The 16,099-nt window shown below is 42.0% G+C and overlaps 1 protein-coding gene across 2 annotated transcripts in view; it reads right to left on the bottom strand.

Annotated features, from left to right (window-relative positions):
• Positions 1–8,517: 8,517 nt before the first annotated feature.
• The window catches only part of LOC138260368 (carbohydrate sulfotransferase 8-like), a 186,387-nt gene continuing 178,805 nt past the window's right edge, over positions 8,518–16,099 (bottom strand). For both annotated transcript variants that reach the window (XM_069208789.1, XM_069208791.1), the window contains one exon: positions 8,518–9,591. In XM_069208789.1, coding sequence (XP_069064890.1) covers positions 8,744–9,591 — 848 coding nt within the window. In that variant the 3' untranslated portion in view covers positions 8,518–8,743. The remainder of the gene's footprint in view (positions 9,592–16,099) is intronic.

A 16,099-nucleotide genomic window follows, 5' to 3' on the forward strand; every position in this document is an offset into this window, starting at 1 on the left:
CTCTTTCAACTTTCTCTGCTTCTGTTCAATCTCATCACTACAGTATTTTGCATACTGCAATACCTCATCAATCAGCTTTGCCTGCCAACAGATCAAACAAGTCTTAATCATCTGACTGATTTCAGGTCTCAATCCTACAACAAACCTGAACACAAAATGAAACATGTCTTTCGGTTCGATAGTCTCTGTACCACTGTAATACTTAAACACCTGCAACAATCTCTCATAATAGGCATGTCTGGACTCCTTAGCTTCCTGTGAGGTTCTGTCTGTGTGCTGCCAATCAGTGTTTTTTGGTGAAATTCTGGTTTTCATTACCTCAGGAGATGGTGCACCTGTAATCAGATCTCTCTCTGGTTCCTTTGTCGGCCAGTCTACCCTACTCTTGCATTCTACTCATAGATCTGCTGGCACTACCATCTCTAATAAGGTGTTCAAATCCTCCCATTTATCAAGAAGTATGAATATATATGATTTCATACAAGTACATAATCAAAAGAAAATCTTCACTGTATCTCATTTTCAGGGACCTGAAGGCAGCTTTTATCTAGTTGATCGGGAGAAGTTGTCAAGATCGCTGGTAGATCAAAGTGCTGATACTACTGTGGTGCCGGCAATAATGATGCTTCATAGAGATATCACTGCCAGGATCAGGTACGGGCCAGGAGGCGAGTGCATTGAATCCTTCTCTGTAGAAAAGGGCATTTGGCAAGGATGTGTGCTAGTGCCTCTACTCTTCACCCTTTTTTTAAATGATGTAGTGGAATATTTACTGGATGAACCACTAGATGTTCATGTTATAGCAGGAAGAAGGGTCCTGATATTATTATTTGCCAATGACGCAGTATTGCTGGAGCAGATAACTATTATATTTTGTAGATTATTGTCACAGGAAATCCTTGACCATGAACTGTACCAAAACAAAGAGTATGTTCTTGACCTGCCTCCTAGCTTTAAGCAGAAGCTATAGATAGACACTGTGCCCATTGAGGCTGTCAAGCTATATGACTGTCTGAGGATAAGGTTCACTGAGAAACTGCAATGAAAGAACCATACACAGAAGAGAACTTCAGCCAAACATCATAGGCAATTCTAAAGTTTAGATACAAGGCACACGCAAAGAGTATTAGCATTATCCTTAAAATCTATAAACAAAAGGCAGTAGCAGCAACACTATATGGGGCTGAGCCCTGGAGGTATGGGAACAACTTCTTAAGAGCTCCGTTAAGATTGGGCTTGCCCTAGTAGTAGTTTACACAGAACTCAGTGTTATGCCAATAGCAAAGGTAATGGCCCTCCAGTCAGTGCTATCAATCTGGTGTGTATCTCCAAAGCAGCAATCTACCTAAAAACTTTGGAAGATGCAGATAATGATAGTGGTCATGGGAGGAACATTTGGGTGTCCTGCGTAAAGGACACATTAAATGAATTGCAGCTGGTGCTCCTGTGGTCCGAGTAAAGTAAGGTAGGACACTGATGAACTGATTAAGGAATGCTAAGGGTATAAGCAGGAAGGGAAACTCTCTATGATAAGGCCAGTATCTATACTGGGAAACTCGTTTGTCAGCGACCAAGGCCGTCCCAGTATGTTTTACTCGGACTTGATCTATACTGAACAAAAACATACACAATGGGCCTCATTACGAACAGGGTTCGTGGCGGAGGTCGGAACACCGCCAATGAGGCGGTCTGAGAGCCATATTACGACTGCTGTGGTTGCACCACGGTAGGACCGCCAGCACCGCCAGGATTAGTCGTCCTGGTGGTCGTGGCGGTCATGGCGGTCCTAATTCACCAGGGAAGCGCTGCGAGCAGCGCTGCCCTGGGGATTACGACTTCATTCTCCGCCAGCAATTTCATGGCAGTAGCACCGCCATGAAAAGGCTGGCAGAGAACGGGTGGAGGGGTTCCCAGGGGGGCCTCTGCTTTGCCCATGCACTTGGCATGGGCAGTGCCTGGACCCCATGGCCAGCACCCTTGCGATGTTCACTGTCTGCTTTGCAGACAGTGAACATTGCAAGGGTGCAGGTACACCCTGCACTCTACAGCATTGCCGTCAGCTCTATTATGAGCCAGAGACAATGCTGTAAGCTGTTTCCCGCTGGGCTAGCAGGCGGAAACTGAGGTTTCTAACCACTGACCCAGAGGGAAACTCGTACTCGGCCCTGCGGGGCGATTGTGGAGGCAGCCACAATGGCAGCAACCTACCTGCCGGCATTTCGGTGGGCGGGCTTTTCCATCCGCCGAAATCGTAATAAGGCCCTATAAGTTAGGTTCAGACTGAGTATATTGCCAACCAGGGAATACCTTGTCAAATGCTCCAGGTTCACTGAAGATGATGAATATTGTTACTGTAAATTCGGGGTAAAGGATAATCTTTTGATGTATTGCACAAAATACAACTGAGCATGTAGGAGATGGCTCTTGTACCTTTTTTGATTGTATGGTGTCAAGAGTGTTAAACTGGTATTGCCATTTAGTTTCAGAACAGATGAGGAATATGTTTTTAATTCCATAGCTTTGTATTTATGGGCAGCTTGGCCATGCTTGAGAGAGCTGCCAGTCGCTATGGGAAACTAATCTCGTTTTAGTGGGAACATCTATTATTGGGGGCGTCTTGTGCTGGTTGTGTTATCTTTTTATGCTCCTATACACATACACTTTTGTCAGGATGTTGATTCGCAGTTGCTGGCCACATAAGTGTCATTGCTTTTCTGCTATACATTGATAACCCGGATACCTGACCGTATTTTAAACATTTGTAAGTGTTTATGTATTATGTACTTATGTAATAATTCATTATTTTTATTTTTTATATGGCTGAATGCTGAAACAACAAACATTAAATTGTAATTGAAAGCAGCTGTAAATGAATTTGGCAGAAAAAACAGTGGGCCACAGGTGCAAAGCTTTTTTCCAGTTGCAAATAGGCCGATTTGCAGAATCGTACCATTTGCGACTGGAGAAATGCAATTTGGGATGTACAGAGCCCAAATTGCGATTTGGTGACTTGTTACAGAATCACAATATGGGTTTGTGACTCGGTATTAGGAAGGGGTGTGTTGAGGGCCTGCCTTCCTAATACCGAATTGGAAAGGTATGTATGAATACTTTGCAACTGAACTGCGGTCGCAAAACATTTACAATTTACCACCAGTGAAAAGTTGGTGGTAACCCATTTGCAAAAGGGAAGGTTTTCACAAGGGACCCCTTCCCTTCTGAGAATGGTTGGGAAAATATTTTTTGAGAGCAGGCAGTGATCCTGTGGACCACTGCCTACTCTTAAAAAAATTCAACTTAAACGTTTCATTTTAAAAATTGTAAACACAAAAGATTGCTTTATTTAAAAGCACTCACAGACATGGTGGTCTGCTGACCCCCGCAGACCACTATGCCTGTGATTTGTGCGATTTCCCGTGGGTCGCAAATTGCAACCTACCTCATTAATTTTCATGAGGTAAGTCCATCAGCGATCCACTGGGAATTGCAAAAATAACTCAATGGCATTTCGTACATTTGAAATTTTGAATTCTTAATTGCGATTCCCATGGAATGCAATCAGGAAATCACTTTTTCTAACGTACGTACTTGTGGCACTGTGTTTTTTGAGAATCCTAAACATGCATGTTTTGTGATGTTGCAAAGTGGCCAAGGCTTCTTCTGCTTTTATTCCGCTACTAGTTAGCATTCTTGTATTGGTGCATGGCCCATTGTATAGAAATTGTGCATATTAGCTGTATTTCTCATGGCAATTTGCTACTGAAGATGCTTGAAGCTTACTTAGAAATAAGCAAGTGTTATAAGTCTAGGTTGAAGCTACACATTCTGATTAATCCATTAATGGTTAATTTTAGTTATGCCACTGCGCACTACAGTTTTCTCTAAATATAAATAAGAACTCCTTGATTTCAGGAGTGAGCCAGGTTTTTATGATGTTGCCCTACAGATGCTCTATATTTCTCTTATAATTTGCTGTTCATTTGGAATTCCAAATAATTCTGATTTGTGATTGTGTACTCTGTATTTGAGCCTTTGTGGCATTTAACGTTTTTTCTGTGCCATTTTAATTCTGAGCATCTGTAAAAAAATCCTTTATCTTTTCCCTTGATGTAGAACTCAATTATTGAGTGGTCCTAGTTATTTGCTACTCTGCTCAGGGCTGGCTTTAGGACTGGTGGCGCCCTGTGTGACAGTTTATTGTGGCGCCCCCCACCCCATGACCTCCTCCTCGGTTTCACTCACTACCACCAGCAAATGTGCCCCTCATCTCTCCATCGCTCCCCTTTTACATGCATTTATGTGTTTCAAAGCACTTGTAAAGACTGGCTTTACTAATCCACTCCGCTAGCCACATAAACTATAGGGGCATATTCAAGAGCCCCTAGGACCATTCTAATGCGACATTAGCATCTTTTTTTTACGCTAATGTGGAGTTATAAGGCCAAAAGCGCTGTGCCATATTTACAAGGTGGCGCAATGCATGCATTGCGCCACTTTGTATCCCTTTGCGCTACGTTATGCCTGCTCCAGGCATAATGTATGCAAAGGTGGCATTCCCCCTTTAGGGTAGGCCAAACAAATGGAGCAAAGAAATCTGACAGATTTCTTTGAGTCATTTTTTTTCTGCCACTTTTAACGCCTGCTCAGAGCAGGCGTTAAAGGAGGTGTCCATTGGTTACAAAGGGCACCTGGGTGCTTTGCAGGATTAGCATCAAAAAAATGTACACTAATCCTGCAAAGCGCCGGACTAGCATAAAAAATTCTGACACTAGTCACCTAACTACCACAATGTTGCGCCGTATTTTAAATACAGCGCACACATGGTGGCGTTAGGGGAGCGCTAAGGGGCGCAGGAAAAGTGGTGCAGCACTGTGTGCAGCCCCACTTTTTTCAAATATGCCACATAGGGGCATATTTAAGAGCCCCTAGTCCCATTCTAAGGCCACATTAGTGTAATTTTTTTTAAGCTAATGTGGCATTAGGAGGCCAAAAACCCTGCACCATATTTACAAAGTGGCGCAATGCATAATGTATGCAAAGGGGGCATTGCCCCATTAGGGGGGCCAAAAAAATGCTGGAAAGAAATCTATCAGATTTCTTTGCATCATTTTTTTCAGGCACTTTTAAAGCCTTCTCACATGAGGCATTGAAATGAGGCTTCCATTGGTTACAATGGGCCTCTGGGTGCTTTGCAAGATTAGCGTGAACATTTTGGGTGCTAATCCTGCAAAGCCCCGGACTAGCTAGTCCCCTAACTACCCCCAAGGTGTGCTGTGTTTTAAAAATGACGCACACATGGTGGCGTTAGGGGGCGCTAAGGGGTGCAAGAAAAGTGGTGCTTCACTGTATGAGGAATCTTGACATTTCAATTGTTTCTTGTAAGCTAAACACACAAGGAACTTTTCAGCAGGTGCTTTTAAATCGCATGTTTTGTGAGTAATTGCTAAACACATCGTCCCCCTGAGGTCAGCGCCCGGTGGGGTCGCACCGCTCACGCCGCCCAAGAGCCTGCCCTGACTCTGCTAAACTAATGTTGGGTCTGTTGATAGGAAGGATGGTCTTAAAAGCAAAATCATCCCCCATGTGGACCCAACTTAGTTAACTTCTGAGTGCTTTGAATTTTCATGGTGTCCTGAATTTTGGTGTTTGTGGTTCCACAGTATTAAGGGACCAACCCAGCTGAATTAAATGTGTACTTTTTATTTCTAACCTGGATCAATAAAAAGGTGACATATCTTTTCTGTTATTCATGAATCAATACCGGTAATAGCTGAGCTTTCTCCTTCTAGTGCAATATGCAGATTCAAACCAGGCAAAAGGACACTTCAAATAACCTAAAAGGAATGTTTTCTCAATGTAATCTCCGAGGGGCCCTTTCACAAAAACATTCATGAGTACTGTAGTAGTACTACAGGAGTAATGTTTTTCATACTCTTCCATGCCTTTATGAATCATTCCCGAAATATCTAACTCACTATCAATAAAAGTGCAAGGAGGGCACAGTCCTTTCTATCTGTACAAATACTTGAGTATCCCATGAATAGTCCAATTTTATTCCTATTTTAGATGTTTTGCAGTCAGCACACAAAGGCATGTAAGAGTGCATAAAAGCCTGCAGGAATACTACTTTATATACCCCAAAATGAATATGTTCCTTTGTCAGTAATGTCACATTTAAATACAAGGTAAACAAAACAAAATATCATAGGTGCCTATTTAAAATGTTCTAGATCAACGGTTAATATTAATAAAGGATACGTTATTGGTCACCTATCTACCGGGATAGGTTTTTAATACACCAAATATGGGGGTCGTCTTCCTGATCTTGGATCTATTTATAGATAAGAAGGCAGCACTCTTTTAGGGATGGGAGTAATTGCTGGTTTCACTCAGGGGGAAAATATGCACAGATTGTTTATGGCAACATCTTGAGGTGATCAGCTTCACTCTCTCACTTGGTGAGAGAGCTTGAACCCATCTCATGTTTCCTCACATCACCATAACATATCATGGTAAGAGTTTTAAATCACCTATTTGGAGGTCTAGGCACTAATACATAAGGGGTAATACACACTTTGATTTACTAAAACATGCATCGTCCAAAGGAAAGGGTGAAGTCTCTAATGACATTTCCAGTAATCTAGTTAGAATAGCTTCTATCGATTCAGTTGCTGGCATTTCAGTTTTTTGACATCTGATGAACTGTAATTAAAGGAATTGATATTGATTACATCTGCCTCGTGGAATTGGTGTCTGATGGCGTTCAATAGTTTCATCTGGTACTCAGTCACATTTTCTTTGTTTTGTTCATCTCACAGTCACAGTAATAAGCCTGTAAAACCCTTGGTTTGATCCACTTCATGTATATTCTCACTGGACACATACCATTACTTTTAACTAGCACATGCTTTACATGCTACCACTTAGAAAAGTTATGATTATTTTGTACTGTGAAAATAAAGATCCTAGTTCTAGTCAAGTACACTATAGCTCATAAACCCCAAGTAATCAAGCTGAAACCACTGATGGTCAACTTGAATAGGGTGTTTCTAATATCAAATTTTGTTTCTTTCGAACATTCAGGTAAAGAGCAAGCAAGAAGACAAAGTGGTGAAGACAGTAACCCCATCAAATGTGGTGCCCAACTATTATACTGAAATAAACCTCTGTCTAAATAAACCTTTTGCCAGGCCTAAACCTTCCTCCTTAATGCATATAAGTCAGCTAAATAGCTCACAGGGCAGGTTGCATTGTATTTAAAAAAGTGGCACTGTGTTTAAAAAGTGGGAAATGCTTTTTTAAGTTTTACATGTTCTGGTTGTGGAACCTATCTTTCGAATGCATTTGGTTACCTAATTAGATTTCATAAATGCTAACTTTTGATTGGGAACAGATGTCAAGTCTGGACTCTAATTGACTGAAATTTAAAATCCTCTTTAAATTAAGATGCACTAATATACACTTGTATGAAAAATGTGTATTTCAAACTATACAGATTTGACTATAAATATTGTACATCAAACCTTTGCATGCAAGTAAAAATTGCTAATGTGAATGGAATGCCTCTTTAAACGGTTTCTTTTAGAGTTATTTTCAAGATGTGCAAAAAAGCAGTCTTTGAAGAAATTGGATATGAATAAGTCAATAAAATATTTTGGAACGGCATGCACAATCTAGTTCATCAAGATTTATGGGAGGCTTCCTTATTTCCCAGAACGTCACTTTCCAATCTGAAAGAATTGATCATTTTGATCAAAATAAACAGACAATCTGGCCTCATTACAACATTGGCAGTCAGACCAGCTGACCGCCAATGCCATGCAGAGGACACCACCGTCATACCTGTGGCACCCCTCCCCGCCCTATTACAATGTTCCCGCCAGGCTGACTGGTGAGAACATTGTAAAAGAACATTCCTGCTGGTTAGTTTGGTGAGAAAAGTGCTACAATATAGTCCTATACCGTAGCACAGAGGGGGCTGACCAGCAGACAGTGCGCGCTGTAAAGCAGACAGTGCGCATTCTTTCGGTGATGGGCAGGGGGGACCCTACACTGCCTACACCATGAGTATGGGCACTGCAGGCCCCCCCAGTGGCCCCTGGCACTGACTTTCCACCAACTCTTCATGGTGGGGTTCTCACTATGAAAAGGCTGACGGAAAGTGGGGTTGTAATCAGCCAGACAGCGCTGAGTTAAGCGCCGCCCTGGTTGGTTACAACTCCGACCGCCGACACCCCGTTGGGAACAATGTTCCTGGTGGGGCAGGAGGTCAGACCACCAGAGTTGTAATGTAGCAGTCTGACAGCCTGGGGTGCAGCAGTCTGACCGTCACTGCGAGCCTGGCAGTCCGAGGACCACCAGACTTATAATCGGGCCCTCTGTCATTATGTAATTCTGCTGCCGAGCCTGTTAACCTTCTGCAGAGTTCAATGGAAAATTTAAAGTAATTATATTTTGATGTTATAAATCAATAGATTTATTTTCAAGTGTACACATTGAAAACAATCAACCAACGTCTTTCATTACAATCATTTATAATTTATTTAATTAAGAAATAGCAGTCAGAGAATAACAATTACATTTCCCCAAAGCTTTAAGACCTGATGTGGATAGCTACATTTTTGTTCCAAATTTTGATGTTTTCCCAGTAGCCTATGCTTTTAAGTCATAACACCATAGTATGACATTCTTCCATAGCACTGTTTACAGTCATCCTCTTGTCTAAAACTTGAAGTGCCTCCAACTATGTAGTGTCTTCGAAAGTTTTGTTTGTGATGTAAATGGGGTAGTGAAACAAGGCAAAATCCAGGCTATAAATGTCCTGTATGGGCTGTAATGACTCACTGCTTAGATTTTGAAAATATTGTTTGATCATTCTCTTATTGGTTTCAATCTCATTGGGATGTTGCTTGATGTCTGGGAAGTGCAGGTGCTCGGGAGCGCCGATAATTCTCAGAACATGCTCAGCATCGTCCTTGACTGTCTCAAACTTCCCCAGTATATCATAGTGAATGGAGCAGGGGCTGCATAGACGTGATACTGCATCCCAGTGGGGGTCCCTGATTAGTGGATTTTCCTTGAGGACAAAGCTTACAAATTCTTGAAAGGTCACAACACCGTCGGAATGTTTGGAGTTTCGGAACATTTTCTTAATTCTGCCTCTAATTATTTTGCTATAGTATTCTGATTTCTCTTTGTAGAGGAACTTGTTTTTGTAAGCAGAAGCAAGCCTCTCGAAAGGGTGCCTTGAGAACATAACTTTTGTATAGTTCTGAAGCATCGCCATCTGTCGGTGATGCGGGTAATCAACAAGCCTCTGCAGGTTGCTAGTGTTATGAACAAACTCATGCGTGAGCTCCCCGGGTTCTTTAGTGACATTGGTCTGGAGGAGAAAGAGAATCCTCTTCCAATTGGAGCAGCCTGTCTTGGGCACCTCGCAGTAGATAAGTTGGTAGTTATGCTCCACGTATAACTGTGAGGCAAGTCTTCGATTCAGGAATGTGGTTGAATCTGAGATGTTATATTTGGTGCACATAGAGTTAAGAATGTTCTTGCGGTGAACCTGGATAACTTGCCAGTCCTGCCTGGGACCTGGAACAGAGGAAGCAGAAACAAAGGTAAAACCTCACGACATATGACATGGGACACATCCTTTCAGGCTGGGATTTTATGTTTCAATTTAAAATGACTTATGTAGCTAAGTAGCCATGGCCAGGTTTTAGTGCCCTAACCGTGAAGCTCCCTTTAAACAGTTACTACATCAGTCTTTTCAATTCTCAATGCTGTAGTTAACAGCAAAGGTAATGGTAAAGCAATTTACCACAAGAAGATATAAGTTAACAGAAACAAATGTACTTAATATTTCTCTGGCTCATAATATTCAAACGTGCACTATTATGTGGCCACGTAATGTGCTAATAGTAATTGTATTGCGCTAGAATCGAGATTGCAACTGCGAGCCAAAAATGACGGAGTTTCTTGCAAATTTAGTACAATTATTCTCATATGAAAGGCGGAGAAATCTGTTTTATCCATTTTTTTTAACATAATCAAAACAATATTTAGCACTTTATTTGAGCCCGTGCCTCTCTTTGGGCCCACCGGCACTTATTTTTCGCAATAGGCATTTCTTAAGAGTAACAGAGGAAAAATACACTAAGTGGAAAAATGGGTGGGGGAAAGAAAGACTGACAAGGAAGTGTTGTCACAAGGAGGGAAAACAAAATCTGGAAGAGTGAAGTAAAGGGGCATGGAGTGTCTGGTAGTAGATTATAGTGGCATGAGTGGAACGAAGGCGACACAGCTTAAGCATTTGGCCTGGTGACATGTAATAGCAATATTAATAAGAAATCTATGTGGTCCACTTCTGTTAAATTAGCACCTCATTAAGAGAATGTACCAAAGAAAAAGCTTGTATTAAAACATGGTTCTTTATATCAACGCATGCTAGAGAATAAGTTGTCGTAGTTTGGACTCTTGCTCAGAGCAAGACTGCTGGTCTAAGGATGACAGTACTTTTGTTTGTAGGTGACTGAGTCTTTCTTACAACAAGTCGCAACTGTTGTCCCAACCTTACCGGCTCACTAGCAGTACCTCACCAGAAAGACTATAGTAAAAGGTGATTTATGGCAGTCGTTTACGCATGGACTCAAAAATAAGATATCTCAGGGAATCTCGTTGTTAAACGGAGATTACCCTTTTTGTCACAGATATATTATGTCTCATACAAACAAAGGCAATAACTCAGATGCAGTGAAGTTATAATAGTTTTTATTTAACATAACTGCAATTTGCGATAAATTGCATGAACTGCAATGATTAGGATAATGACTATAGCAAGTAACAGTATTGTGAAGAAGAAAGTCCTTGTTATGAAGACCCCCACCATTTTTCAATACATGAAAGAGATATATATATATATATATATATATATAAGATGGAATATGCCCTAATACCCTAATAAGAATAAGCCTAACCTCCTACCTAAAGGAGAGCTGGGTTTGCTAAACCTAATCTGCCAAAGCCGTGTCCATGAGAGGAGCCCTCAACCCTCGTTACCTTGGAATGAGGTCTCTATCTCAGACTCCGCAGGGACACGAAGACTGGGTCAGCGTCAAGATGACTGCAGCATCGGTATCAGCGATGTTGGCGATGCCCTCTGGTCGGAATCCCTCTGAAGTGTGATGTATTTATACAGATCTACAATGTCCCCTGACGTAGGTGTATTCCAAAATAATAGATAACAGGCATGCTTGGGACGGCAATTAATATCAACAATCCCTCGAAAGTATAGAGAGGGAAAATCCCTAAGTGTGAACACCTACTGTTTGTTTGTCTTTTGTGCTTGATCTTGACGCCTTGGCACGGTGACACTGATAATGAAACTCATAACAAGTGGCCTAACTATAAACAAGGCAGCCATCTTAGAAGAAATAAATAATTAAATGGGCTAAGACAGAGCAAGCTACGTAGGTTAAAAGTCACTAGGTGACGGGGGCATGAGTCTACAAGCCAGCGGCTAAGCTAACTCCTGCTATCCCATTAAAACGAACTAGGATTCACTACACCCTCCCCATTGCCGTAACAGGTATGATGAAGGTACAGGAACCCAAATGCTAAAAGCTGCTTCTGAACTAAAAGCTAAAAGCAAAAAACAAGCTAATAAAACAAGCTAATAATACATTTTTTTTTTGCATGTGTTAAAACATGTTAAAACAAATCTGTCTAAAAATACATACAGAGATGTTAATATCAACTATGACAAGTACAGCGTGCCACAGAAAATGTCTATTTAATTGCATAATTTGGAATCGGGAATGGCAAGTCAATTAATAAAATTATGTGTTATACGCATGATCTTGAAGAATGTAATCGAAGTCACCAGTCAAGGACCTAAAAAATGAGTCAGCATCGTCCGAAGTTAAATCTAGTGCTGGGCGGATAAACGGATCCACAGAGCAGAAGTGAGCCGTATTTCCCGGTGCATCGATACTTGCTGCAGTGTCCTCATCCATGGTAGATCTTATAACGGAAGGCTCATAGGTGGCCTTGCGGAGCGACCTCAGTCTCAAGGGGCATGACCTCATCGGGGACATCAGCAGTTCGTGGTCCACAGGAGATGTCGGTGCAACAGCAAGACAGACCATAGGTAGATGTTCAAAGAGACACCATATGCAGCGGAAGACTGGTTGTACACACCAGAGAAGTGGCTGAAATGACAACGACCAGTCAAGCTCCAGTTCCACCAGCAAAGGTGCACCGAAGATCCGAACCATGCGCTCACGGCACAGTGGAGTTGGCGGGAGCGGCTCCATTGCTCTGCGTTGCTGGAAAGAAACAACCACCGTGAATCAGAAGAAATAGCAGTAGTAGTCCGCCAATTAAAGCCAAAATAATTGGAAAGCCACCAAACACACTTGAAAAGAGAGAATGGATGGCTTATGGGATGACTCAGAAGACAGTCTGGAATTTGGACACGAAACCAGACCCGACAGCCTTAAAGAAATGAACAATCCCAGTGGTGCTTGAAGCATTGAATATTCTGGATACCAGCTCTCCAAAGTGTTTGGGGAAATCAGTATTTAAAAAGGATTGTATCTCGGCTGATGATCTCGCAATCTGGAGAGCATACGTCTCTTTTGCGGATGTCAAGGCGACCTGTTTCTGAAACAATAGCGCCTTTAGCCTACTCAACTTGCCATAGTTATCATTAATAGTATCTATGTGGGGCCACATGTCAGATACTTTTATCTCTCGTGTGGGGGGAAACAAAACATGTCCACAACACGTAACGACCTTCATGACTGAGATTGCGTAGGCAATTCCAGGTTGCATGCTGCAACAGCTTTGATCGTTCAGTACCACATAACTGCCATTGGAAAGTACATGAAATACTGGACGAATCAAGGGGATGGGAGTACACTTCAGAAAACAGGCCAAATTTGCGACCTCCGCATTGCAAAGACCGTGAAGAAACACCTGTTTGCATATCATAGAATGACGAACAGCAGTCTCACATTCACTTCCGCTAAGAAAGACCTTCTGTTCACCGTTCAGACATCTATAGTCAAAGGGCAACTCCCACTCTTCCTTAATAAAGCTATCTCCTAGCTGCTCATATCGTCCCACTGCAAGATGTTTCAGGTAGCTCGAGAAACGAAAGGTCGAAATCAGTAAATTAATAATGCCGTGCAAGAGCCAGATAGTTGAAGGACTATCTGCTACTGTGAAGGGCAACTTATCTAATTTCTCTACTTGAAGCAGGGTGAAACTAGCCTCCCTTTTAGCCATTGTCTCTTGTTCCCTGGAAAAATTAAAAGCAGTGAAAAATTCACTCCCATTAATGTACCTCCATAGAATGTGGCCACTTTTCAGTGTCTGTAATGTCCAACCCAGCTGCATGATGGAACGTAGCTGTGTTTGCCCATGATATAACCGGGACAAGTCTGTCTGAGTGATATCAATAGCAGACAAAACTATATTTGATAGTGAATAAATCCTGTTGAACAGCGTGTTCATGCCATTGTCGACAACAGCTAATGTTTTTTCCAAATTTTCCTTATCTAGTTGCCTTAAACATGCATCAGCCTCAATCTGGGAAAGTTTCCAAATTTCATTGTACATAGCATATAAAAACCGTTTCAAGCGCTGTTTTCTAGGACCTAGCAGGAAATCCTGTAAGTCTATACTGTCAGAAAGAGTGTTCAGGTGTTTCTTAACTGCTGTTAACATGTTTGTCTGCACCCATTGCTGGCACAGCTTACCCACACTGTATGTTGTAATTATGCCTGTATGTTGACCTGATAGAAAGCGAGGGTCAGGCCTGTTAATTGAAAAAACCCCTGAAGAGTTCAAGAAACGCCTTTGTGTCGGTGGGCCATACCAACCACCCGCCAGGACTGGAAAGTGAAGAATTATAGGTACCAGCCTTAACCATTGCATATAGCCTGTCTTCTGTGACATTAAGAAAGTGTTGCCAATCTCTGAATTTTGCCGGAGTAGGGATACTGGGCGTGTTCAGGTCTTTAATTTTTGCTAACCCCAGACAGGATGCCTGTCCAAAAGTGTCATTTAAGAAAATCATTTGCACAGGAATCAGGCATGCTCGAAACAAAGCCTCCCTACCCTGTATCTGCCAATCTTGTGTTCCGCATACACTTTTCAAATCAATAGCACTTTTCCAATATTCGTAACCCTCAAGCGAGAGCCGGGAAACGAAGGGATCTGAATAAATCAGTTTTGTATCTGTTAGCAAAAGTTTTCTAATTTGTGCCGGAGGTATTTTAAAATAATACGACTCTGCTTTTTTTGTATCATGCCCGGAAAAGTATTTAAATTTATCACTGTAATACTTTGGACTCCCCACCTGTGGTGTTGAACAGTGTTACCACTGTGTGTTGTTCAAGAGAGGCCTATATCTAGTGGCATGGTGTAGGTAGTGATGTCCCCAATTGTTATAGCAGAACATTTCCCCATAATTCATTGTATAATCATATACATCATCACTTCCAAAAGCGGAATAGTCCTTCATTTCAGCTAGCATGGAATCAACTGTTTGGACATCCCAATCATCAGAGACAACATTAGGTGTAATAACATCACACATTGAAATTTTGAACACGTATGGTATTTGAATAATCTCTGTAGGCCTGTATATATCGAATGGAACTTTGTCCCACACAATCCCATCAGTAATTGGTATAGCTGTAATATTTACAGGGGACAAATCTCTTCGGACCTTATGTGAAGAATGATGTGGTGTTAAAATTTCATCAACAGGCTCCACTGAGGAGCGATCAGGAATATAGTGACCATTAATTAGCAAAAAGAAAACAGTCACAAAACCAATCCATAAAAATAATGCAATAAATGTCAAACAGAACCATAGATAGTTCCATGGGTAGATTAAATAGGTCTTTTTAAGCCATCGATACAGCTTACTACTTTTTGAAATATTGTCAGTCACAGTTGAGGATGAATCCGAAGAAAAATCATCAATGTCAATGAAATAGCCAGATGTAGTCTCTGCAAACACAGGAGCCGCTGAATTCTGATCCACTGCTTGTGGAGGTTCTTGATAGACAACCTCATTAGTCGTGGAAGTGTTCGTGTAAAATACAGCCAAATCTTGAAGCGGGGTGGTCACCGAAGATGTGACTGGAACCAACAAAAGTTCATTTTCCGCCCTCTCCATGGTCGAGGAAGTGTCTGGAACAGCAGTTGACATAGTTGCATAGTCAGTAGTAGTGATGTTCATCCTACCATGTAGATGGATGTCGTGTTGGGTAGTGAGAGGGGACCGGGAACCACACAAGGGACCTCCTGGTCTACTGTGAAGGATCGGCCACATGGTGTAATTTGATGTCATCAATGGAGATGAATCTGTTCGATTTAGAACCAGACAGTGGTGGTAAGATGGCAGTCCTGGTGCCTTTTATTCCCAAGACTGGTACAGGTGCTCTGTATGATGGACCGAACTCCTTTTTCACAGCGATCTTCTTACGAACCAGATCCCCAACGTTAGGAATCCAGCCAGTCGAAGTTCTCGCCAATTCCCTTATTCCGAAGGTGACAGCACATGCAGATGATTTATCATCACAAAATTGTTGAAGCTCCTGTAAAACAGTGAGACGTTCTTTTATGTCAAATGGTGTTTCTGCTGCCACCATACCAGGGGCATCAAGATCGGGGACATACATAGGTATCCCAAAGAGAACCTCATATGGAGACTTTCCCCCCAAGGACCGTCTTGGCAGATTATTCAGTGCTCTCTGGACCCCATATAGGTGGTGTAACCAACTGCGGCCTGAACCTAATACTCGAGCTGTTAAGGACTGCTTTAGATCACGATTCCGCCTCTCCACGACCAAATTTCCCTCGGGATGGTATGGTGAGGAGTAATGGAGTTCAACACCCATCGTCCTCATGGTGTCCCTAAATGCTTTAGAGGCAAATGCAGGGCCCTGGTCCGAATGGAATGCTGCAACCGCATATGTACCGATAAAGATCAGCAAATCTTTTATAACAGTCCGGGCGTCAGCCGACCGCTGTGGCCATACCCACAGGAATCTAGAACAGGAATCCAAAGCCACTAGAATGT

This window comes from Pleurodeles waltl, chromosome 9 (assembly GCF_031143425.1).
Source record: "Pleurodeles waltl isolate 20211129_DDA chromosome 9, aPleWal1.hap1.20221129, whole genome shotgun sequence".
NCBI lineage: Eukaryota > Metazoa > Chordata > Amphibia > Caudata > Salamandridae > Pleurodeles > Pleurodeles waltl.